Source organism: Podarcis muralis, chromosome 2, assembly GCF_964188315.1.
Source record: "Podarcis muralis chromosome 2, rPodMur119.hap1.1, whole genome shotgun sequence".
NCBI classification, from domain to species: Eukaryota; Metazoa; Chordata; class Lepidosauria; order Squamata; family Lacertidae; genus Podarcis; species Podarcis muralis.
This window is the reverse complement of record NC_135656.1, coordinates 120,392,588-120,418,705: the sequence shown is the minus strand read 5'-3', so window position 1 is coordinate 120,418,705 and position 26,118 is coordinate 120,392,588. Positions and strand designations below refer to the sequence as shown.

At 46.1% G+C, this 26,118-nt stretch overlaps 2 protein-coding genes across 3 annotated transcripts in view; both read left to right on the top strand.

The window, feature by feature from the left end:
• The window catches only part of LOC114591147 (uncharacterized), a 37,490-nt gene extending 17,510 nt beyond the window's left edge, over positions 1 to 19,980 (top strand). Inside the window, 3 exon segments of the mRNA XM_077923442.1 lie at positions 5,675 to 6,685; positions 18,202 to 19,025; positions 19,028 to 19,980. Coding sequence (XP_077779568.1) covers positions 5,675 to 6,685; positions 18,202 to 19,025; positions 19,028 to 19,080 — 1,888 coding nt within the window. The 3' untranslated portion in view covers positions 19,081 to 19,980.
• LOC144326679 (zinc finger protein 165-like) lies at positions 11,464 to 15,006 on the top strand. Of its 2 annotated transcripts, none has more exons than XM_077923411.1 (3): positions 11,464 to 11,585; positions 14,181 to 14,674; positions 14,866 to 15,006. In XM_077923411.1, the coding sequence occupies exons 2-3, from the start codon at positions 14,273 to 14,275 to the stop codon at positions 14,989 to 14,991; spliced, it is 528 nt and encodes a 175-aa protein (XP_077779537.1). In that variant the 5' UTR covers positions 11,464 to 11,585; positions 14,181 to 14,272; the 3' UTR covers positions 14,992 to 15,006. The 2 variants fall into 2 exon arrangements, with proteins under 2 accessions (XP_077779537.1, XP_077779538.1); XM_077923412.1 differs by lacking the exon at positions 11,464 to 11,585 and adding an exon at positions 13,371 to 13,395.
• Positions 19,981 to 26,118: the final 6,138 nt, after the last annotated feature.

Below are 26,118 nucleotides of genomic sequence, written 5' to 3'. Positions count from 1 at the left end.
CTCCTCTGTCTTTGGATGGCTTTGTTCCGCTCTTCCTGTTCTCCTTTTGCATCAGAAGGAAAGACACAACCTGTTTTGCCAGCCTTGAGAAGCGGCATCAAAAAATCCCCACAAGTCTGGGCAGTTTCACATTTTGAACTCGCCTTATTCTGTTTGCTCACGGACTGCCTTGCTCCAGTCACGCGACAAGATAAACCTACCTCATATGGTGGGTGTGAAACTGGAGAAAAGACAGTAAAATGGCTGAAGAAGGGCTTTTGCTTCCTTTATGCAGAGTGATGCTTCTTTGAACGGCATACAGCCTTGTTTTTCTGACTGCCACTCACAAATTTGTACAGCTCCGACCAATCTTAATGTGATCTGGTTCCCGCAATCCTGTGCCCACTTTAACTCTCAGGTAAGACGCATTCTGAGTAGACATGCATGCCATTCTGTTGCAATGTACAAAAGCCCCACATGAAGCCCTCAAGAGTCAAGCTGTATTTTCGGTGAGGCTTTATTCCAGTTGCTGTTTTGTATCATTATAAAGCAGCCTTCTTACATCCAGAAATCAGCATACACAGGTGGGACTACATATAGGTAAGATGCCAGAGGGGGGATGATAGCCATACTTTTTTATACTAGGTGGCTATAGACCAATTAGGCAATGCCCCGTGTCACATGATGCTGAGTCAGCATTTCCACTTAGCACTGAGTGTTAACTCCTTGATGCCCACAACACATTCTGCTGTAAGTTAACTATACACTGAATTCTTAATGAACATCTGGACAGCCTCTTTGTAGCTTGTTTTTGTTTTGTTTTTTGCATTTGCCATTTTTTTGGAGGGGAAGAGATTCTTTAGTACCCACCCACAAACACTCCATAGAGGTATTTGAAGAAAATAACCTAATTCCTAATCTAAGATGTACAGGAAAGCTGCATTCTGTTTGCTAGGATGAAATGTGCATTAAATTGGAGGATGAAATGGCAGCTTTTTAGGTCCCCAGGGATGCCTAACACTTGCCTGGCATCCAAACAACTCACCTGTCAATCACAGCTCCAACTTCAATTTTTTAAAAACAAAACAAAACATGGTAAGGTAGTGAGAAACCAGACCAGCTCCTCTGGTGTCTCAGACTGAAACTGCCTCTGCAATGCGCTCTACGTGGGGCTACCTTTGAAGGTGACCCCGAAACTACAACTAATCCAGAATGCGGCTGCTAGACTGGTGACTGGGAGCGGACGCCGAGACCATATAACACCGGTCTTGAAAGACCTACATTGGCTCCCAGTACGTTTCCGAGCACAATTCAAAGTGTTGGTGTTGACCTTTAAAGCCCTAAACGGCCTCAGCCCAGTATGCTTGAAGGAGCGTCTCCACCTCCATCGTTCTGCCAGGACACTGAGGTCCAGCTCTGAGGCCCTTCTGGCGGTTCCCTCACTGCGAGAAGCTAAGCTACAGGGAACCAGACAGAGGGCCTTCTCGGTAGTGGCGCCCACCCTGTGGAACGCCTTCCCATCAGATGTCAAAGAGATAAACAACTACCTGACATTTAGAAGACATCTGAAGGCAGCCCTGTTCAGGGAAGTTTTTAATGTGTGACATTTTAATGTATTTTTAATCTTTGTTGGAAGCCGCCCAGAGTGGCTGGGAAAGCCAGCCAGATGGGCGGGGTACAAATAACAAATTACTATTACCCGCACTTTGAGAACTGCCTACTTAGAAGGTGGGCTGCGTATTTTACTTGAAAATTTTTCTTCCAGAATGGCTATTGCATCACTATAATACATCCCAGGTTTCTAAAGATACTTCATCAGGGAGTATTTTTCCTCTCCTTACAGCATAGCAATCCCATAACAAAAAAATGTCTTGGTTAATTAGGACAGGCAGAAAATGGCAGAAGAGCGAAGGAGTTCCTTTCGACTTCCTGGAGGCTTCCTTGGAGCGCAGAAGAAAAAGGAAGACTCGGCTGGCCCTGAAGCAGGAAGAGGCTACGATGCCATCAAGACTGAGAGCCGTGGGAGATTCTGGGGAAAGTCAGTGCAGAAAGTCCCGAGTGAGAAAATCACTCTCGGCTCAAATGTGCAGAGCCAGCAGTTCAGGCAGTTCTGCTACCAGGAGGCCAAAGGACCCCGAGAGGTTTGTAGCCGACTCCACCATCTTTGCTGTCAGTGGCTGAAGCCAGATCGACACACAAAGAAGGAGATCCTAGACCTGGTGATTCTGGAGCAGTTCCTGGCTGTCCTTCCACCGGAGATGGAGAGCTGGGTGAGAGGCTGTGGAGCAGACACCTGTTCCCAGGCTGTGGCCCTGGCTGAAGGTTTCCTCCTGAGCCAGGCAGACAAGAAGCAGGAGGAGGCACAGGTGAGTGTTCCATCTAGATAGTCCCCAGGGGGTTCAGAACATGAGGGAGGGTATCTTAAAACTCTGCTATTTGCCCAACTTTTTCAGTAAAGCATCCATGGAATGATGGCCAGATCCCATTAGGACATGGGTAGGCACCTAAGGCCCAGGGGCCGGATCCGGCCCAATCGCCTTCTAAATCCGGCCCACAGGCGGTTCGGGAATCAGTGTGCTTTTACATGAGTAGAATGTGTCCTTTTATTTCAAATGCATCCCTGGGTTATTTGTGAGGCATAGGAATTTGTTCATCCCCCCCCCCCCAAAAAAAATAAAGTCTGCCCCCCCCCCCATAAGATCTGAGGGACCTCTGCATTAGGATTTTGCTCCTGTCATTCCTTCTCCCCATTCCTTGTTTTGATTCTTCATTACTGTTTCAGAGACGGAATCAGTTTGCAGAAAGGAGCACGGTTTTTCCTAAGATGGTTCCATTTGGTTCCAAACAGAGCCCACTTGGTAAGGATGAATGGGATGTATATCAGTTCGGTCTCCCTCTGTTGAGTGCAAAATAAACCTAGGAGCTGCTTTAATATTTGGAACAAAAGACACCTCTCTAGCTTTTTCCACTGCTTAAACATGCATTTATTTCCAATACACTTTTTGAGTTGAGAACAAAAGCCCAAAGAAGTAGAAATGTGTTTTCACACAACTGAAATACTAACACGTATAAACACATTTCTTTGTAACACACTAAAAAATAAAACTTTTTCCAAGGCCTGTGTGTACTTAGGCATGCATTCGTTAATCTCAGAGACCATCAAGTGCTACTGGCTTCCCACTAACTTTGTCTCTCACAGTTGACAGGATGATGCCGGCAAGACCTCCTCAGCCATCTCTTCTTCACAATGGAAGGGAAGCAGCTTCTGTGGCACGGCATCAGGTATGGGGAGCAAATCAGTACGGGGAGAGAGTTGGTGAAAGCCAGGGTGCCTCTGTCCCCTCCTCATCTCCCTAGACCTGAATTAATTGTTTTTTCTTAGTAGCTGTAGTATTGCTTATGAATTTAAACAACGCTTAATGCTAACATAGGCTTCTAAACAGCTGACAACGTAGGAAAAGTGTTTACAGAAAGAATAAGCTTGAAACAGCGATCATTAAAACACGCAATGAAACGTTTCCCTTAAAACACCCATAATTAAAATGCTCAGCACAATAATGGCATTAAAAAACACAGCAATTAATAGACAATGAACAACAGTAATGAGCAGCAGGTAATCCATATTCTTTCTCTGAGGTGGAAACATTTCCTTTTTCTTTTAGAGTCCAGCAACCTTTGAGGATGTGGCTGTACATTTCACGGATGAGGAGTGGGTATTGCTGGATCCCGACCAGAGAGCTCTGCATACGGAAGTCATGGAAGAGACCTGTGGCATCATGGTCTCTCTCGGTAAGTCTTTCTGTTGGGTCACAAGAACTGTTTTGAAAATCGGATGTGTGATGAACCAATGGTATTGTGATGGAATTCAACCACGCCCCCTACAGTGCGGGTGGCGCTGTGTTATAAACCACTGAGCCTCTTGGGCTTGCTGATCAGAAGGTCGACAGCTCGAATCCCCGCAACGGGGTGAGCTCCTGTTGCTCTGTCCCAGCTCCTGCCAACCTAGCAGTTTGAAAGCACGCCAGTGCAAGTAGATAAATAGGTACCTCTCTGGTGGGAAGGTAAGCAGCATTTCTGTGCACTCTGGTTTCCATCACTGTGGACAAACGCCAACTCCCTCGGCCTGCAAGTGGAGATGAGCGCCACAACCCCATAGTTGCCTTTGACTGGACTTAATCGTACGGGGGTCCATTACCTTTATTCTAATGCCCCTGCAGTTAACCTGGAATGGAAAATGATCAACCGTTTTGTTTCTGAATATGATGATGGTGATAATTTATTACTTGTACCCCACCCATCTGACTAGGTTTCCCCAGCCACTCTGGGCAGCTTCCAACATAATATAAAGCAGACATGTACCACAGGTCAATTGCAATTGACCGGTCGATTATGGGGGCGTTCAGGGTCGATATTGGTATTTAGTAAAGTGATCGCCTGGATGGTCCTTATCGATCTCCTGAAAAAAGCTCAACAATTCCTGGCAATGACCGTGGGTAGATCACACGATACATCAGATAATGAAAATATCCTGATTCAGGGCTGCTTTCAGGTGTCTACGGAAGGTCATATAATTGATTGCATGTTTATTTATTTTTGTTTAAATAATACAGAAGAAACAAAACAAGAAAAAAGAAAGAAAGAAAAGATTGAAAACAATCCAAAAACATTGTAAACAAATATTACATACTTATCATATAATACTCCCACACACACACAGACCTGCAGCTTCCCTACGGAAGGGCATATAATTGTTTATCTCCCCTGGGCACGTGCCTCTACCAAGAAGGCCCTCTGCCTGGTTCCCTGTAACCCATGGCTGAATTTCAGCTGTCTATAGCAGTGGTTCTCAAAGGGTTTGGCACACCAGCCTTGGGTTGGAGGAGAGGATGGCAAGTGTAGTGGGAAGATTAAAAGACAATCGAAGAAAAAAATTAAACATTTCAGTGTAGCATATAGTAAAGTATGGTATCTGGATAGATATCTTATCAAAATATCTTTTCTGACAGATATGAAAGATCAGAAAAGAGAAAGGCTTCTTTGTGTTGATGAGGATACAAGTCTTTGCTTGCCTCAAAGTAGACCTAATATAAAAGCAAGCTCACAGCTCTTATTGAATTTGCATACATACTTAAGGTACCTACGCAAGAGGCTAGCTTATAATTAAATTTAGTAAATGATGCCTGTTCTTATGTAACCGCATTGTTTTATACTTTGGGATGTCCCGTGATCATATTATAAAGTAGTTGTGTTCTATTTTATAAATCAAGCACTGATAGGGGGTGTTTCTTTTGTTTTTCCAATGTATTTCTTATCAATAAAAAATTTGGTTTGGCATGAGCAAATTTTTATTCTGAAAGTGTGGCCCAGAGAAGAAGTTTGAGAACCAGTGGTCTGTAGCATGGCACCTGTTCCCTTAATGCCAGTTAAGGGGCAGTTAATTCTGTAGAAAGCTCTGCATCGCATCTAAGTCCGTTCATTTCTTTCGTTATCACAACTGTTTTTTGACATGGCTCAATAATCTGGAGCCCAACTTCATCCAGTGATTCTAATCAGTTTCTGTTTTCCTTGCAGAAGGTGAAAAATTGGAAACCAAGAGTAAGAGAGCCCACAACAATAGTCACGGAGTAGGGGAAGTGAATATATATTTGGAGACGGAAGAGATCTTCAATCAGAGCTCTCAACAAGAAACTGACAGCGAGGAGAAACCATATCAGTGCTTAGCATGTGGGAAGAAGTTTAGCAGGAAGTCAAGTCTCACTAAGCACGAAAGAATTCACACAGGCGAGAAACCATATAAATGCTTGGAATGTGGAAAGAGCTTTCGCCAAATCACCCATCTCACTTCCCACCAAAGAGTTCATACAGAAAATAAACCGTATCAGTGCTTGGACTGTGGGAAGAGCTTCAGCCAGAAGTCAAGCCTCACTGCCCATCGAAGAATTCATACAGGGGAGAAACCATATCAGTGCCTGGAATGTGGGAAGAGCTTCAGTCAGATCGCTCATCTCACTTCCCACCGAAGAATTCATACGGGGAAGAAACCATATCAGTGCCTGGAATGTGGGAAGTGTTTCAGTCAAAGCTCCCATCTCACTTCACATCAAAGAGTTCACACCTTGGAGAACCCATATCATTGCTTGGACTGTGGGAAGAGCTTCAGCCAAAAGGCAAGTCTCACTGCCCATCAAAGAATTCATACAGGGGAGAAACCATATCAGTGCTTTGAATGTGGGAAGAGCTTCAGTCAGATCGCTCATCTCACTTCCCACCGAAGAATTCATACAGGTGAGAAACCATATCAATGTTTAGAATGTGGAAAGAGCTTTAATTTAAGGGCAAACTTATATAATCATCAAAGAATTCATACGGGGGAGAAACCATATCAGTGCTTGGAATGTGGAAAGCGCTTCAGCCGGAAGGATAATCTCACTTCCCATCAGATAATTCATACGGGGGAGAAACCGTATCAGTGCTTGGAGTGTGGGAAGAGCTTCAGCTTAAAGCAGAATCTCACTTCCCATCAAAGACTTCATAACGGAGAGAAACCATATCAGTGCTTGGAGTGTGGGAAGAGCTTCAGTCGGAACCACCGTCTCACTTCCCATCAAAGAATTCATTCAGGGGAGAAGCCGTATCAGTGCTTGGAATGTGGGCAGAGCTTCCGCTGGAAAGAAACTTTCATTTCCCATCAAAGAATTCATGATGGAATGATATTATAAAAACAGAGACAGCTGGCAGTGAATGGACCTGACAAGGCTGTGCCACAAGGTGTGCATCTGAACCCACAAGTTTGTCCGGCATTCATGTAAGATATTCAGGATATTTAAGACCTGGGATAGCTCGGTCGGTAGAGCACGAGACTCTTAATCTCAGAGTTGTGTGTTAGTGCTCCATGTTGGGCGAAAGATTCCTGCATTGCATGCGGTTGGACTAGATGTCACTCGTGGTCCCTTCCAACTTTATAGATCTATGAGTGTCTTTTACTGGAGTTAAACATCCATCCATTATGAATACCTGTTTCTGTCCTTAATCTTATGTCCCATAAAGATGTTGCACACATCAGAGATATGAAAAAAAAGATTGTTTTATTAAATGAAATAAAAACGACACAGAATACTGGAGGGGTGCTGTTTTCGTTTGCTATTATGGTATTATGTCTCGCGTTGTTGTTGTTTTAGTATTGTAAACTGCCCTGTTGTCTTTGGGTGAAAGGCCGTATGGAAATGAAATAATATGGGTGTGCTTTTCAAAGAGTGGTTGCAATATAAGTGGGTAATAATAATAATAATAATATTTTTTTATTTATACCCCGCCCTCCCCAGCCAAGGCCGGGCTCAGAGCAGCTTACAAGCAATAATAAAAACAAGAAGAATGATTACAACTTAAAAACAAAAATAAAATACAACATTAAAATAATGGAACATTAAAATATTAAAATGTAGCCTCATTGCAGGAGGAGAAGGAAAAGAAAAAAGAAAGGGAGGGAGGGAGGGAGGGAATCAAATTGGCTCCAAGCCAAAGGCCAGGCGGAACAACTCTGTCTTACAGGCCCTGCGGAAAGAAATCAGATCCTGCAGGGCCCTGGTCTCATGAGGCAGAGCGTTCCACCAGACCGGAGCCAGAGTTGAAAAGGCCCTGGCTCTGGTTGAAGCCAATCTAACTTCCTTAGGGCCTGGGACCACTAGGGTGTTGCTATTTAGCAAATCGCACAGCAATACACACCATGATCTTGAGAGTAAAAATGATACCTTGCTATTCCAAAAGCCTAGAAAGTGAGTGTGTTAATTTGCCACAGTACCCACACTTGAAATAAAGTGACAAAGGAAGGGGATGCACATATCTAGCCCAAAGTATGCAGAACCTAAGTCAGGGAGCAGAGTTCTGTGGCTTTGGCTTGGGAGTTCTGCTCTCCCTGTTAGTAACCTCCACCAGCAAGGCTACAGCATCTCTCACAGTTCTCCTTTTGGTCCATTTTCAGCAAAGCATAAAGAAGGAGCTTTGAGCTACCCAACCATTGGCAATCTGGGATTTAAGTTCTATTCTGAGCCAATGATTTAAGTACTATTTTGAGCCAATGAATCCTTAAAGCGAAGGGGAGGGGGGGTTGCCCTGGATGAGTGAAAGTTATAACACCTTTATTTCTGTGTACTACTCTTTATTTCCTACAAGTTCCTGTCTGTTTGCTAGTCTGTTCACTTTGCTAAGTTTGAAGTTGAAAGTACATGACCCTGGTGAGAAATGATTGCTTATTATATAATATAGAATATACAGTAGACATATCATATTTTATAATGAACCACCAACAATGAGAAGGTATCTCCACCTTAAGTCTTCCCAATCCCTTACGCCCTCCTAGATAGTATGAGTGAAACATTTGCAAATGAAAACTATAGTGTGGTACTTACTCACAATGATCAAGTCTTGTCCTGGTTCTTCTCTGACACTCCCAGCTGAGCTTTTGAAAGCTTTATTGACTAAATCACTAGCACTCCCAATGGGTTTACAGGTTACAAACAGCAGGTTCATGACAACGCATGGCAGCTCATAGCTGAATGTCAATAAGATGTTGATCCAACACTTGCCATGCTTCTTGTTCTTTCTTTTTGAAGAGTGATGCTGGCTGTTCTAACCACATAATTTACATCTTCCTGGGAGTTATGGCAGGTCAGGGAAGGCAAGGGAAGCTGCTGAGTGAGCAAACATGTTTCTGGGCTCTGTGGAGGTGTAGCCTTCAAGGAAATAGCTGAGCCACACCTGTATATCTTGTTCACATGAGGGGCTCATTTAATGGGCTGCACTAGTAACGGGGAGGCTAGCAAACAATATAAAATAGGGCGGTCATATTTCAAAAAGTGAAAATCCAGACACAAAAATTGTTGCGCTCTTTTTTTTCTTTTTGGCCAAAGTTTTTGAGCTAATTTTAAGGAAAACAACCCTCAACAACACTTCTGACATGGGTTGCCGTACATTCGGATTTTCCCGGACTTTTTTTTTCTTCTCTCTGCAATTTTTGCCCAGACACTGCTTCCAACTGCAGTATTCTGGCTATGTCCAGGATATAGAGTGCAAAAGAGAAGAAGGAAGGTTGAAGAAGGGTAATGGGGAAGTCAGAGGTACAGAAATGAGAGTGGTTTGGAGGCAAATGCTGTTGATTTGGTTTGTCTCCTGCTGAAATGGGAGACTCCAAGCTGGGAGGGAGAAGACAGGTACATCTTACTGACTTTTGATGGTTAATAATTTTATTATTTGTACCCTACCCATCTGACTGGACTGTCCCAGCCACCCTGGGTGGCTCCCAACATATATAAAAAGCATCAAAAAAACATTGCAAGTTAATAATAATAATGTTATTTATTAGGAGGACCCTACCTTCTCCATAGGGACGCGGGTGGCGCTGTGGGTAAAAGCCTCAGCGCCTAGGGCTTGCCGATCGAAAGGTCGGCGGTTCGAATCCCCGCGGTGGGGTGCGCTCCCGTTGTTCGGTCCCAGCACCTGCCAACCTAGCAGTTCGAAAGCACTCCCGGGTGCAAGTAGATAAATAGGGACCGCTTACTAGCGGGAAGGTAAACGGCGTTTCCGTGTGCGGCTCTGGCTCGCCAGAGCAGCGATGTCACGCTGGCCACGTGACCCGGAAGTGTCTCCGGACAGCGCTGGCCCCCGGCCTCTTGAGTGAGATGGGCGCACAACCCCAGAGTCTGTCAAGACTGGCCCGTACGGGCAGGGGTACCTTTACCTTTACCTTTTACCTTCTCCATATTCCCACACCTCTTTCCCTTTTGCTCTTAAAATCCACTCTTATGAATGCCTGCGAGGCCCGTCCCCAGGATCCATGTCCCCCTCTCCCAGTCTGGGGAGTCCGTCCTCTGTGCCAGATTCCCATTCAGTCCCAGATTCACCCCAGCCCAGCCCCCTAAGACCCTTTCCATGGTCTTCCAATTCCAGCTCCCTAGCCTCCCCCCACACATTCAGAGGACTCATGGTAGATCAGAGAAAGGAGAAGAAGGCTGCTCAAGGAGCAAACATGCTTTCTGAAAGTGTGGCCTTCAAGGAAACGGTTGAGCCACAACCCCACATGTCGTTCAAATCATTTAATTCCCATTTAATCGGCCGTGCCAGCACTTGGGGGAAGCTAGTCAGGAATATGAAAAGATAACCCAGGGTGTAGAGGGCAAAAGAGGAGGATGAGGAGGAGACAAGACACATCTTGTTGACTTTTGAGGGTTTGGAGGACCCTGCCGTATTCTCTGTCCCCACACTTATATCCCTTCCACTCTTAGAATCCAGTTCAGTTCATTTTAACCCTTAGAATCAAGCAGAAAAATAAAGTATTTTTGTCATGCTGTAGCTCCATTTAAATCCATGGGACTTAAAAACAATCCTGTGGTGCCTTAAAAGACCAACCAATTTATTCTGGCAGAAGCTTTTGTGACCTGTATTCAACAGAGGTGTGAAATGCTACCCTCAGTTATATGTATACTCAAGTTTTGGGGCAGAAGGGTTGTCAGTTGAATAAAGGAATGAAATACAGAAAAGTATATATGGTGATAATTATGTTGTTCACAGTGTTTATTCATACAGAGAGAAGTACAGATTAACTTACCCCACTGATGCCAAAGAGACAAAAATTTAACTACCTCTAGATCTAATAATAGGGATGCGGGTGACGCTGTGGGTTAAAGCCTCAGCACCTAGGACTTGCCGATCGATCGAAAGGTCGGCGGTTCGAATCCCCGCGGCGGGGTGCGCTCCCGTCGTTCGGTCCCAGCGCCTGCCAACCTAGCAGTTCGAAAGCACCTTCGGGTGCAAGTAGATAAATAGGGACCGCTTACCAGCGGGAAGGTAAACGGCGTTCCGTGTGCTGCGCTGGCTCGCCAGATGCAGCTTGTCACGCTGGCCACGTGACCCGGAAGTGTCTGCGGACAGCGCTGGCTCCCGGCCTATAGAGTGAGATGAGCGCACAACCCTAGAGTCTGGCAAGACTGGCCCGTACGGGCAGGGGTACCGCTACCTTTACCTTTTTAGATCTGATAATCTTTTGAACAGTATTTTTCACTGGAAAGTGAACAGTTGGAAGAATATATTTTTTGAGCGCAAGGACACATTTGTCATCTGAAAGCAAGACTGGTGTAGATCTGTGCTCCAGCACAATTCTCAAAACAATCACATGAAATTAAAAAAAAAGTGAAATGTATTGGAAGTTCATATAAGGATGTAGCGATGCTTCAAAGGGCGCAGTAACTTTGCTGGCGTTTGCTGCATCTAAAGAAGAGTCTGGCAGGTGGTCACCGTCCCTGTGCTGAAAAAAAGGTCACCCAGCCCCTAAACCGCCAAACTACTTTGGGAAGGGGGAAAAAAACTTCCCCGAAACTATCAAAATAACAAAACAATCCTAGAAAAAATCAACAACGCCCCCTTATTGGGTCTAGTAAACAACGTCAGCTGCGTGGCTTTCTAAGGGTTAAGGAGAACTGAACTGGCTTCCTAGAGAGGAAGGAACTCAGAGAGAAGGGAAGGGAGCGGAGTCCTCCAGGGCAATACATGCCCCCACTCCATGGTTCTTCCTGCCTGGCTTTGGACTTGGGGGGTGGGAGGTCATCTGGGATTTGGTAAGTCGACCCCCCACTCTATTTTGTGCATTTGGGGGGAGGGTGCAGCTGATCCATCCAGGGGACCCCCAAGCCCTCCAGTCAGGGGGCGCAGATTCTCTCCCCGCAAAGCCAAATTTTGAAACGTTGGGAGAAGGTGCAAAGCAGGTCCGAAACATTTAGCTGACCTAAGCAGAATGCATTTTCAACTGCTCCCTGTTGGTGAGGACCAGATCCAAGACAGACGGTTCCCTTGTTTCTGCTTCCAGGATCTGGGGAATAGGGTTGTCTGCATGGCAACAAACCTTAAATAATGATGATGATGATGATAATAATAATCATCATCATCATCATCATCATCATTTATTTGTGCCCCGCCCATCTGACTGGGTTTCCCCAGCCACTCTGGGTGGCTTCCAACAAAGATTAAAAATACATTAAAATGTCACACATTAAAAACTTTCCTGAACAAGGCTGCCGTCAGATGTCTTCTAAATGTCAGTTAGTTGTTTATCTCTTTGACATCTGATGGGAGGGCGTTCCACATTATTATTATTATTATTATTATTAATAATAATAATAATAATAATACGCCACCCATCTGGCTGGGCTTCCCTAGCCACTCTGGGTGGCTTCCAACAAAATCTTAAAATACAGTAATGCATCAAACATTAAAAGCTTCCCTAAACAGGGCTGCCTTCAGATGTCATCTAAAAGTCTGGTAGTTATTGTTCTCTTTGATATCTGGTGGGAGGGCATTCCACAGGGCGGGCGCCACTATCGAGAAGGCCCTCTGCCTGCTTCCCTGTAACCTCACTTCTCTCAGGGAGGGAACCGCCAGAAGGCCCTAGGAACTGGACCTCCGTGTCCGGGCAGAACGATGGGGGTGGAGATGCTCCTTCAGGTCTACTGGGCCGAGGCCATTTAGGGCTTTAAAGGTCAGCACCAACACTTTGAATTGTGCTTGGTAACGTACTGGGAACCAGTGTAGGTCTTTCAAGACTGGTGTTATGTGGTCCCGGCGGCCACTCCCAGTCACCGGTCTAGCAGCCGCATTCTGGATTAGTTGTAGTTTCCAGGTCAGCTTCAAAGGTAGCCCCACATAGGGCGCATTGCAGTAGTCCAAGCAGGAGATAACCAGAGCATGCACCACTCTGGTGAGACAGTCTGCGGGCAGGTAGGGTCTCAGCCTGCGTACCAGGTGGAGCTGGTAGACAGCTGCCCTGGATGCAGAACTGACCTGCGCCTCCATGGACAGCTGTGAGTCCAAAATGACTCCCAGGCTGCACACCTGGTCCTTCATTCTTAGCATAGGCTGAGTTCCAAGAGGTATCAGGGGTAAGGAGTTATTTAGCACCTACCTACAAATTACTCCATAAAGGTGCTTGCAGAAAGCAGCTTCTTCCTGATCTCAGGCCAGCAGGAAATTGCTGTTTCTAGGATGAGAGGAGGAGGAGGAGACTGCAGCTCTTTAGGACCCCAAAGGATTACTAAGTATTAGCTAGTTTCCAAATGCAGCTGCGGCTTCCTTCATAATTTCAATACACAGAGAGGCAGGGGGGAACCAAAGTAATACCTCTGACATTTCAGTTCTGTTTCAGTTCTCAAGTGAGATTGTCTCACAGGCTGAGGAAGAGGCTGTAAGTCTCAAATGGAAGAATGCTGGGGCTCAGTAGTGGTCCATGGCCCATAGTTTGAGAACTGCTGGCTTAGAAGGCGGCTTGTATAATTTGCTTCATAACTTTCTTTCCAGGAGGGCTACTGCATCAGTATAATCAGGCCCTGGTTAGGGAGCCTGAGCCTCTTGGGCAGCTCAAATCCTCGTGACGGGGTGAGTTCCCATTGCTCTGTCCCAGCTCCTGCCAACATAGCAGTTCAAAAGCACAGCAGTGCAAGTAGATAAATAGGTACCGCTCTGGCGGGAAGGTTAAGCGGCGTTTCCGTGTGCTCTGGTTTCCGTCACGGTGTCCCGTTGTGCCAGAAGCGGTTTAGTCACGCTGGCCACATGACCCAGAAAGCTGTCTATGTTTAAACGCCAGCTCCCTCAGCCTGAAAGTGGAGATGAGCACCACAACCCCATAGTTGAATTTGACTGGACATAATAATAATAATAATAATAATAATAATCATAATAATCATAATAATCATAATAATAATAATAATTTATACCCCACTCATCTAGCTGGGCTTCCCCAGCCACTCTGGGCGGCTTCCAACAAAATACAGTAATGCATCAAACATTAAAAGCTTCCCTAAACAGGGCTGCCTTCAGATGTCTTCTAAAAGTCTGGTAGTTGTTGTTCTCTTTGACATCTGCTGGGAGGGCGTTCCACAGGGCGTGTGCCACTACTGAGAAGGCCCTCTGCCTGGTTCCCTGTAACCTCACTTCTCACAGTGAGGGAACCACCAGAAGGCCTTCAGCACTGGACCTCAGTGTCGAGGTAGAACAATGGAGGTAGAGACGCTCCTTCAGGTATACTGGACCGAGGCCTTAACCCTCCAGGGGTTCTTTACCTATTTTTAACTATTGAGACCCATCCACCTTTGCTCAGGGAACATTCTTCCTATTCTGAAAATGAAGCAATTTTACAGAAGAACAATTTCTTGGTCTTCTAGGACTTGCTAGCACCTCTCATTAGGACAGACAGAAATTGGCAGAAGAGCAAAGGAGTTCCTGTGAACCTCTTGGAGACTTCCTGGGAGTACCGATGGAGGAGGAAGATTCCAGAGGACTTGAAGCAGGAAGTGGCCGGGATGCCATCGAGACTGGAAGCAGTAGAGGATTCTGGGAGAACACAGGGACTAAGGACACCCTCATCTCGTACGTTCAGCCCCAGTGTTTCAGGCATTTCCTTTACCAGGAGGCCAAAGGCCCTCGGGAGGTTTGCAGCCAACTCCACCATCTTTGCCATCAGTGGCTAAAGCCAAATCAACACACAAAGATGGAGATCCTGGACCTGGTGATCCTGGAGCAGTTCCTGACTGTCCTTCCATCAGAGATGGAGAGCTGGGTGAGGGAATGTGGAGCGGAGACCAGCTCCCAGGCGGTGGCCCTGGTGGAAGGTTTCCTCCTGAGTCAGGCAGAGGAGAAAAAGCAGGAAAACTGGCAGGTGAGTGCTCCAATCTAGAAAGCAGCAAGAACTTCAAATGTGATTGAGGGTACCTCAAAATTTGCTACTAATTGCAACATTTTTTGAAAGCTTCCAAGGATATACAGTAACCCTTAAGGTTTCTGCTTCTTGCAGTGCCTTTTCTAATTTTTCTCCCCATTCCATGTTTTGAATTTTTATTGCCGTTTCAGGGGAAGGTTCTGTTTGCAGAGATGAGCAATGATTTCTCTGATAATGAGAGGACTCAATCAGATACCAGAAAGCGCCCACTGGGTAAGCATTGCAGAAATCTATCCCAGTTTGCCTTCCGTGTTTAATTGCAAAATACTTCCATGGGCTCCTTTAGTTTTTGGAGCAGAAGGTACTTCTCTCCAGCCTTTTCCATAGCTCAAAACAACATTTCCCTGTTTTTAAATGTGGGGACATGCAAGTTGAGTTACGGACAAAAGCCCAAAGAGGGAGAGATGCATTTTCACACTCCTGAAATAAAAAATTGGAATAAAAAAACAGATGAGACTATTTCTAAAGCCTGTTTGTAGTTAGACATGCAATTCTTAACCTCTGAGACAAGCTTTCCATCAACTTTGTATTTCACAGGTGATGGGATGATGCTGGGAAGATCTCTCCAGCCATATTCTCTTCACGAAGGAGGGGAATCGGCTTCTGTGGTACCAGCTCAGGTAATGGAGCAAATCAGTGGGGGGGAGAGAGGCTGAGGGCAGCCAGATTGCTTCTGTCTTCTCCTCTCTGAGCCAGAATCAATTTTCTTTCACTTTCCTTCTTTGAAATGTGAGCTGAACGAAAGCTTTGAAGGCCACTCAAGGAAACTTTAAATCCTGAGAATAAGGAACAGCTACCATGCAGGTGGCGCTGTGGTCTAAACCACAGAGCCTAGGGCTTGCCAATCAGAAGGTCGGCGGTTCGAATCCCTGCGATGGGGTGAGCTCCTGTTGCTCGGTCCCTGCTCCTGCCAACCTAGCAGTTCAAAAGCACAGCAAAGTGCAAGTAGATAAATAGGTACCGCTCTGGCAGGAAGGTAAACGGCGTTTCCGTGCGCTGCTTTGGTTCACCAGAAGCGGCTTAGTCATGCTGGCCACATGACCCGGAAGCTGTATACCAGCTCCTTCAGCCAGTAAAGCGAGATGAGTGCCACAACCCCAGAGTCATCCACGACTGGAGCTAACAGTCAGGGGTCCCTTTACCTTTACCTTTACCTCGCCTTAACTATCCTTTTAGATGCAGCCAGAATTGTTTCTTAGTAGTAGCAGTGCTACGTATGAATTTAAATAACACTTAATGCTAAGGTAAGTTTCTAAACAGCTGACAGTAGAAAAAGCAGTTACAGAAATGAAACAATTCCATTGAAACATTAAAATAAACACCCATAATTACGTATTTTTCGTCCCATAGGGTGCACCAGCCCATAGGATGCACCTAGTTTTTTGGGGGGGAAATAAGGGGGGAAATTTTATTCCCCCCCCCCAGGCGCGGGGCTGGGGCGGGGGAAGCCCGAGCTTCCCCCGACCCCAGCCCCCAGAATAGGCAGCTCTCCGCAAAGTGGTGGGAGAGCTGTGCAACTTCGCGCAGCTCTCCCACTGCTTGCGGAGAGCTTCCTGAAGCCTGGAGAGCGAGAGGGGTTGGTGCGCACCGACCCCTCTTGCTCTCCAGGCTTCAGCGAAAGCCTGCATTCGCCCCATAGGACGCACACACATTTCCCCTTCATTTTTGGCGGGGAAAAATTGCGTCCTATAGGGCGAAAAATACGGTAAATTGTACCAAAAAAAATTATGCCATTAAAGCAACACAACAGTTTATAGACAATGGACAACCTGGTAATGAGCTGTCTCTGATGAGCTATCTCTAAGGTGGAAATATTCCCTTTTTATTTTAGGGTTCAGCATCCTTTGAGGATGTGGCTGTGCATTTCACAGATGAGGAGTGGGTGCTGCTGGATCCTGACCAGAGAGCTCTGCATAAAGAAGTCATGGAGGAGACCTGTAGGATCATGGCCTCTCTCAGTAAGGCTGTTTTATCTCTCTTATGAAAGTCAGGTGTTTTATATGTGCGATGAACCTACAACATTGTGCTGGAATTCAGCAGCAGCACCTACGGCATCTGGTATTCTAACGCCTCTGCTGTTAACCTCAAATGGAAGATGGTATATTGTTTTGTCTCTAAATATGATTCCTCCAGTTTCCCCCTTCTAAACAATTAGCAAAGTGGTTTTGACTGCTCTAACCATTGGTCAGTCTTGCCCAGTGTTGTCTCCTCTGGCTGACAGCATCCCTCCAAAGTTCCATGCCAGCACATTGAAGAGTTCCATCTAAGATCTATTAGATGAGCAAGGGGAACTGGATCTGGCTGGTGAGGCAGATAGTTCCCTGCTCTATGCATAAGCCAACTTTGACAGGTAGTCATTCATATCTGTCTATCAATCTTCTGATGACATTATGACATCAGGTGGCAATTAGAAAGGGGGGAATTCAAAGCCCCCTTGAAGGCCAGCTTTCAGCGCCAATCAGCTGATCAGTGTGGAAAATCCTTTCACATTTACCTGGGGGTTTCTAAAACACCCTAATGCAGCTGATCTTAGTTTGGGCAGATCAGCTGATCAATGCAGAGAAGGGAGCTGTTGCGTTTCTGTCCGCGGCCCAGGAAAGTATAAAGACAAGGAAAAGTTTCTTACCATCCTTTTTTATTTCAATCTTTACACAGAGAGGCTATAGAACCCAGACTCTTAGATAATGGTGTTGTCCTGAGTGAATCTCCACCTCCGTCTCTCCCACTTCATTCGTCACTTCTACGGGTGCTGCTATGTGCCCTCTGTCTTTGAGCTCTTTGCTCTCCTACTTTTAAGGCTCGCCGGGTTCTGGGAGATGGTGGGTCTGGAATGCTTTCTAATGACAACGTGTCAACTGGGTGTTGTTCCAGCTATCCCATGATTTCCCAGCTTTTCCCCTCATCTGCCTCTGAGCTGCTACCTCCCTCAAACCCCTGTTGCAAATCTATACTATCTCCCTCTTCCTCCCCCCTGGAAGGGTCCTGACAGGAGCCTTACTTGCGAAGGAGCAGTCAGGAGTGTATTTTAAGCAGCCAGCTGGTTGTGGGCAGTCACATATTTTCGTCTCCGCACTAGGAAGTCATAGCTCTGGGGCTAACAGCCTCTCAGTCCACCTTAGGACCCCTGCCAGAAAGATCTGCCTCACATCAAAGTCCCTTCAGTTCTTCCATTTTTACAACTGTTCCTTGGCATTGCTCAATAATTTGGAACCCAGTTTCATCCTAAGGCTCTAATCAGTTTCTGTCTTCATTGCAGAAGGTGACGAATTGGAAACCAAGAATAAAGGAGACCACGATAACGTCTACGCAGTGAGGGAGCAGAATGTAAATTTGGAGAGTGGAGAGAGATTCAGCCAGAGGTCCCAACAAAAAACGGACGGTGGGAAGAAACAGTATCAGTGCTTGCAATGTGGGAAAAACTTTAGCAGGAAGTCAAATCTCACTAGGCATGAAATAATTCATTCAGAAGAGAAACCGTATCAATGCTTCGACTGTGATAAGAGCTTTAAAAGAAGCACAGACTTCCTTAAACACCAAACATTTCACACAGGGGTAAAACCTTATCAGTGCTTGGAATGCGGAAAGTGCTTAAGTCGAAACAACCGTCTCGCTTCCCATCAAAGAATTCATACAGGGGAGAGACCATATCCATGTCTGGAATGTGGGAAGAGCTTCCGTATGAGTGACAGCCTGGCTACACATCAAAGGATTCATACAGGGGAGAAACCATATCAGTGCCTGGAATGTGGGAAGAGCTTCAATTTAAAACATAACCTCACTTCCCATCAGACACTTCACACAGGGGAAAAGCCATTTCAGTGCTTGGAATGTGGAAAGAGCTTCTCTCGGAAAGACCGTCTCACTTTCCATCGAAGAATTCATACAGGGGAGAAACCCTATCAGTGCTTGGAATGTGGGAAGAGCTTCACTTTAAAGGTAAATCTCACTTCCCATCAAACACTTCACACAGGGGAAAAACCATATCCATGCTTGGAATGTGGGAAGAGCTTCAGGTTGAAGCAAACTCTCGCTTCCCACCAGACGCTTCACACGGGGGAAAAGCCGTATCAGTGCTTGGAATGTGGGAAGAGCTTCAGGTTAAAGCAAATTCTCACATCCCACCAAACGCTTCACACAGGGGAGAGACCATTTCAGTGCTTGGAATGCGGAAAGCGCTTCAGCCGGAGCTACCATCTCACGGCTCATCAAAGAATTCATAACGGAGAGAAGCCGTATCGGTGCTTGGAATGTGGACGGAGCTTCAGTCAGAGAGCCTATCTCACTTCCCATCAAGCAAAGCACGATGGAATCAAACTGTGAAAGGAATAAATGCTGGCAAGTCATAGGTCCAGACAGGGCTGTGTTGCATGGTGTCCATCTGAATGCACAAGTGTGTCCAGCTCTCACATATATCTCTGTACCTTTGGTGATGAGTTCTGCTCTCCCCACAAATAACCTCTACCAGCAAGGCTACAGCATCTCTCTCAGTCCTTCTTTTCGTCCATTTCCAGCAAGGCATGAAGAAGGGTATTCCATTGGAGCTTTGAGCTACCCAACCAATGAAAATCTGGGATTTAAGTACAGTGGTACCTCGGGTTACAGACACTAGGTTGCAGACGCTTCAGGTTACAGACTCCGCTAACCCAGAAATAGTACTTCGAGTTAAGAACTTTGCTTCAGGGTGAGAACAGAAATCGTGCTCCGGTGGCGCGGCAGCAGCGGGAGGCCCCATTCGCTAAAGTGGTACCTCAAGTTAAGAACAGTTTCAGGTTAAGAACGGACCTCCAGAACGAATTAAGTTCTTCACCCGAGGTACCACTGTACTATTTTGGGCCAATGTATCCTTAGGGGGAAGGGAGGGGATCTCCCTGCATGAGAGAGGGTCATAATGCCTTTATTTCATTGTACCATTGTTTCCTACAAGTCCCTCTAGGTTTACTATTCTGTTCATATTTCTAAGTTTGAAGTTGAAAGGAGATGCCCCTGGTTAGAAATGACAGAATGGTTATCTTTCCTGTTTCCTGTATTTTTCCTGTTTATTGAGTTTTCCTTTGGAGAACTATAATATTGACCCTGGAGATCTCCATTCTTTCTTTTGATAGGAAAGATACAGTGCTGTATAGGGAAGCTTTTAAATGTGTAATGTTTTATTAATGCTTTAAAATATGTTGGAAGCCACCCAGAGTGGCTAGGGCAACCCAATCAGATGGACGGGCTATAAATAATAAAAATTATTATTATTATTATTATTATTATTATTATTATTATTATTATTATTATCATTTGCTAGTAATTAAACATTGCTGGCAACACACATTTAGTGTGCATTTACCCTAAACTTCCAGGACCCATCCCAGGTCATGATTTGTAGAGATGATTTGTGTCATGATAGCTGTACATTTCTCAGAACGAATCCTCACGGAATTCAATGTAATCTACAGATAATTGTGTCCAGAATTGCAGGCCGAATAGGCTAGTCGCAGGACTTTTAACAAAGTACCCATCCAATTCTAGGACTGTGGGAAAAGAATTCCCCCAGGACCCAGCTTATTTACTCCTATGTCTTATTTCCAGAAAGTGAAATAAAATAGAGAGATATTGAATAGTCTGGGACCTGGGAGATCAGGGTTAAAATCCAGTGGAGGCACAAGCTGTTTTGGAGTTGCAGTCCACTTGGTCAGATGAATCATTCTTGATAACCCATGAAAGACTATGCAGTACAGTGTTATCCTTCTATTTATTGATACCCTGCCTTTTCCCCTTATGGGACTAAAGGCAGTTTGTGGATAAGAACAAGAACGGCTAAAAAAGAAAAGAACCATCTTTTCTTTAAAACAATTGTTAAACCATAAAAAATAATGACAGCAAGAACAGCACAGCACCAGCCCTTTCATTCAAAGCAGTCAGTTGCCCAAATTGTCAGTACAAGAAAGTTCTCACCTGCTGGACGAAGGGAGTTGACTTTTTGAGTGTTTGGAGGGTTCTACTCGCTTCTCTCTCCCCAATCCCAACCCCACAAATGTCCCTACAGCTGTTAGAATCCAGCTCAGTTCATTTTAAACCTTAGAATCCAGAGGAATAAATAAAATTACAGTGGAACCTTGATTGTTGAACGCAGTCTGTTCCAGAAGACCGTTACACTTCTGAACCATTTGACAACCAAGGCGCAATTGCCGGTCAGCAAATTCCTTTTTAAAAATGGAGAAACGCGCCTTGGAAGCCGTTCAACTTCTGAGGCACATTCAGAAACGGAAGCATTCACTTCCGGGTTGTTGGCGTTCGGGTTCCAAATTGTTCAGCTTCTGAAGTGTTTGACAGCTGAGGTTCCACTGTATTTAGACATGCTGCAGCGCCACTGAAATCCAAAACATTCCAAAATGAGGTGTTCGGGAACCAAGGTTTGACACTCTCTCGTGTGTGTGTGTGATGTTTTGGAGCTATTTTTAAGGAAATTCACCAAAATCTAGACTTCTGACATGGATTGCTAGATTTTCCTGGACATTTGAGATATTTCCACCCGTACGTATTCCAACTATGTCTGGAAAATTCCAGACATATGGCAACCCTATTATGTATACACATGGTTTGGGGCAGAAGCGTTGTAAAATACAGAAAAGCACATATGGGGACACGATGGTATGGTGATAAAGTAAAGGTAAAAGATAAAGGACCCTTGGATAGATAAAGTGACGGGTCAGGGTCTAATCCAAACTCACACAAAACCCAGCTGCTGATGCCACTGATACACTGGTATTGGTAAGTCAAGATTAATTTGCCCCATTTATGTCAATGGCACTAAAATGTGATTGACTTCCTCTCAATTCAACTGGATCAGTTATTAGAAGCAGCCCAGCCCTTTGGGACAGGAAATCTGAAGCATGAGAACCTGGAGTGTCACTTGGACTATGAGCAAACCCTGCATTTAAAGCACATACCCCCCCCCATCCAAAATATGGGAACTGTAGTTTACCCCTCACAGGCACAACTCCTGACACCCTCCAGAAACTACGCTTCCCGGGTAAAAATGCACTTTAAATGTATTTGGCGTGTGCCCAAAGCTCCCCTGCGTGGGTCAGAGCATGATCCACCCCCTTTGAGAGGCGCAGAGGGAGCTGATCCTGCTCCTTGGCCTTCCCTCTCCACCTGGTTTTCTCAACAGGCAATGCCAAGGTTTGAACCCTGGAGCTTCTGAATGGGAAGGACTTTCCCTTCCAGCTGCTGCTGAGCTGCAGGCAGTCTTCCTGCATAGCTTTCTAAGGGTTAAGGGGAACTGAACTGGTCTCCTAGAGAGGAAGGGAAGGGGGTGGAGTCCTCCAGGGCAATGCACCCCCCCCTCCAAAATCCTTCCTGCCTGGCTTTGGACTTGGGGGGTGGGAGGTGTGAAGGTGGCCTCTGTCTCTCCCAAGATCCCATCAAGGGGCCCTTCTGAGATTTGATAAGTCAACCCCCCCTTATATTGTGCATTTTGGGGGAGAGTCCAAGGTCTTCTTTGGGGGAGGGTGCAGATGATCCACCCAGGGGACACCCCCCAAGTAAGGAGCTCAGATTCTGTCCCTCTGCAAAGTCAAGGAGCTCCCTACTGTTATAAGGTCTCACATATAATAAATCATATGTTCATAAATTTACAAGGCAAACCTACATAAGTATATAAACTACATATATAGTACAGGAGAGCAATCCTGAAACCATTCTGACTCTCCCAAATTGACCTCAAATGTTTCCCTGCAAGGAGGAAGGAAATGGGAAAGCCTACCCATTGTCTCTTTGCTCACAAATCCTGTCTTAAGGGCATATCTGTGTATGAATAGGGCGAGCCTGTGACCTGGATTCAGGAACAATTTACCATCACAAAAGAATGGCCAGGATGCCCAGGTAAAAGCAATCAGTGACCATTATCAGGTATCCTGGCAGACAGGTTTTCTGCTGTAGACCGCCCCTCCAGTGATGTATGTATGATGTTTGGGGGGGGGTGGTCTTGAGCTACAGGGGAGGCAATTTTCAAATGTCTATATAAGAGCTTGAACACCATTGTTCTAGGTTCCTCCCCTCCCTCCCTGCGTGGGGTGAGCGGGGGGGGGGGGGACCTGCTGCAACAGTTTAATAAAGATCATGCCTACTATGTGCTTTGCTTCTCAATATTCTCTGGTTGGGCTCTGTTATTTTCTCCTACCGATAGAGAACCTACTTAAGGACTCTATATGGGCTCTTAGATACTCCATAAGGGAAAGGGAGCAGTACAGTGGTACCTCGGGTTACAAACACTTCAGGTTACAGACTCCGCTAACTCAGAAGTAGTACCTCGGGATGAGAACAGAAATTGCGCGGCGGTGGCACAAGGCCCCATTAGCTAAAGTGGTACCTCAGGTTAAGAACAGTTTCAGGTTAAGAACGTACCTCTGGAACGAATTAAGTTCGTAACCAGAAGTACCACTGTATTTTTCTTATATCACTGCATTTAAGGTTCCTCCCCGACATTAGTTAGGCAATGGTCACTTGCATGTGCTCATTCAGACATGCAACACACGCAGAGGGGGAGGGGGTGTTTTGTGATGGAATGGAAAAGACTCCTGAGAACGGACAAACCGTGTTTTAAGCAAATGATCAAATTCAAGTGACAACCTGTCTGAAAGTAAACAAACCTGTTGAACGGGGACAGGAGTGCATGTAACAGAGGCAGTCACACTGGGCAATTTTAAGCATATTAACACAGGTTTCCAGCTTTCATTTCTCACAAGCTGAGGAGGGGGAATAGTGAGGCTGCAAGGCCCACACGCAGGGATGCTGAGGCTCAGTAGAGGCCCAATACTATGATAACTGCTGGCTTAGAAGGTGGCCTGAACATTTAGTTTATTAACTATCCTTTTAGAAGGGCTATTGCATCACTATAACCCAGCCCTGGTTACTAGTGGGACTCATCCACCCTTGCTGGGGGAACATTATTCCTCTCTGACAGTGTAGCAGTTTTACAACAGAACAATGTCTTGGCTTTGCAGGATTCAATGGATGAAAAGGACACCCTCACCTCAGAAGTCCAGCGCCAGCAGTTCAGACAATTCTGCTACCGGGAGGCTGAGGGTCCCCGATATGCCTGCAGCCGACTTTACAATCTCTGCCATCGGTGGCTGAAACCAGAGCAACACTCAAAGAGTGAGATATTGGACCTGGTGATCCTGGAGCAGTTTCTGACTGTCGTTACATCAGAAATGGAGAGCTGGGTGAGGGAATGTGGAGCGGAGACCAGTTCCCAGGCGGTGGCCCTGGCCGAAGGTTTCCTCTTAAACCGGGCAGAGGAGAAGAACCAGGAAAGGCAGCAGGTGAGAGTGGCAGCCATCAAAATCTCTTGGCAACCATCAAAAATTTCACTTGTGGAAAACGCCATTGTAGTGCTTGGAATGCGGAGACTATTTTGACAAGAAGTCAAGTCTCATTTTGCATCAGATTGTTCACGCTAGGGAGAAACCATATAACTATTTGTCAAGAGCTTCAGCCGGAGCTCCCATCAAACAAGCGACAGGAGGGAGAAACCATATCAATGGTTGGAATGTGGTGACCACTTTGATAGGACGTCGAGCCTCGTTTTGCACCAAAGAATTCACACAAGGGGGAAACCGTATAAATATCTGTAGAGTATAGAGAGCTTTGCCTGGGACCTGGAATGATCCTGTTAGGCAAATAATAAATAAATAAAACACCATTCTACTTTTTCTGATTTTGACACATCTTTGCATAAATGCAAAACCTGGCGTCTCCAGACTAGGTGAAAGGAGCAGAAAGCCTAGAGGGCCCTTTGTTATTGTTTTGGTTAGTCGTTTAGTCGTGTCCGACTCTTCGTGACCCCATGGACCAGAGCACGCCAGGCACTCCCGTCTTCTAGAGGGCCCTTAAAGGTAAAGGTGCCCCTGCCCGTACGGGCCAGTCTTGCCAGACTCTAGGGTTGTGCACCCATCTCACTCAAGAGGCCGGGGGCCAGCACTGTCCGGAGACACTTCCGGGTCACGTGGCCAGCGTGACAAAGCTGCATCTGGCGAGCCAGCGCAGCACACGGAACGCCGTTTACCTTCCCGCCAGTAAGCGGTCCCTATTTATCTACTTGCACCCGGGGGTGCTTTTGAACTGCTAGGTTGGCAGGCGCTGGGACCGAGCGACGGGAGCGCACCCCACCGCGGGGATTCGAACCGCCAACCTTTCGATCGGCAAGCCCTAGGCGCTGAGGCTTTTACCCACAGCGCCACCCGCGTCCCTAAGAGGGCCCTTAGCAACCCTCTTAACAACGGAAAGGGGAGCAACGAGTCCACGCTGCCCAGAGAGCCCTTAGCAACCCCTCTTAACAACCGAGGAGGAAGCAGGGAGCAACGAGTTCTGGCCAGAGAGCCCTTAGCAACCGTCTTAATAAGAGAGTCTGAGCCTCAAGGAGCAGGAAAGGCGGAAAAATCGAACTAAGCACACACACACCCAAAAAAATGGGGCGCGGGGGGCGTTGTGGAGACGGTTGCAGGGCAAAAATAAGGCAGTGCCGCAGAGATGGCCAACAGCAAGGGAGCAAGTGTGGGTTGGCGCTTAGATAAGAGCCAGCAGGGCTGGTGTTTGCAAGGCCTAAAGAGGAGCCTGGCGGACCAGGGTCCCTGCGCTGAAATGGGGCGTCCGGCCTCTGAGATGGAAGTAGGGCAACCAAGCCCAGAAATCCTATGGCGTGCTTTAACGAGTCCAGTCCTATAGGTCTAGGAATCGGAAGTTTGAGACCCTGGAGCGCGTCCGCGCGCATCAATTATCAATGAATTATTATTATTACGGCCACAGGCCAGTTCTGGCTCACTCAAGAAAATCATAAAACACAAGAGGAATACATTGAATTGCAATTGGGTATCACAGAGACAATACAGATATAATTGCAGTTAAAAATATATATTAAATCTTGATCACTAAAATATAACCTAAAATTGTCATTTAAAACCTTTTGGTAGTACAGCTTGTACTGTACTCATTTAAAACCTTTTGGTAGTACAGCTTGTTCCCTAAGTTTTATGGCAGTCGCACAGAATTTCGTGCGCATCAATGCATTTAAAGGGCATCCCCACCCCACCCAACCAATTTTTTCAAAATTATGCGAACTGTAGCTTCCCTCTCCTCCCAGGATCCTTTTGCAAGGATAACGTGCAGTGTGAATGTGTTTCGCGCGTGCCCAGAACCCTGTTCAAAACACCCCTCTGTGTTCAGGGGGCGGCTCCTCCTTGCCTCCTTCATGGACAGGCGCAGAAGGAGGTGATCTTGCCCTTTGGTCTTCCCTAGGACTTGCCCCCTGGCTTTTCATAATTGGGAAACTGCCACGGATTGAACCCGGGAGCTTCTGCCTGCAAAGAGCAGCCGCCCCGCCTCCTGCCCCTCTC

Bases quoted from the DNA above. Each gene is read 5' to 3' on its own strand.
- LOC144326679 (XM_077923411.1), top strand. From the start codon at position 14,273: ATGGAGGAGGAAGATTCCAGAGGACTTGAAGCAGGAAGTGGCCGGGAT. The intron at 14,675-14,865 runs GTGAGTGCTCCA...TTGCCGTTTCAG, and splicing joins AAAAGCAGGAAAACTGGCAG to GGGAAGGTTCTGTTTGCAGA.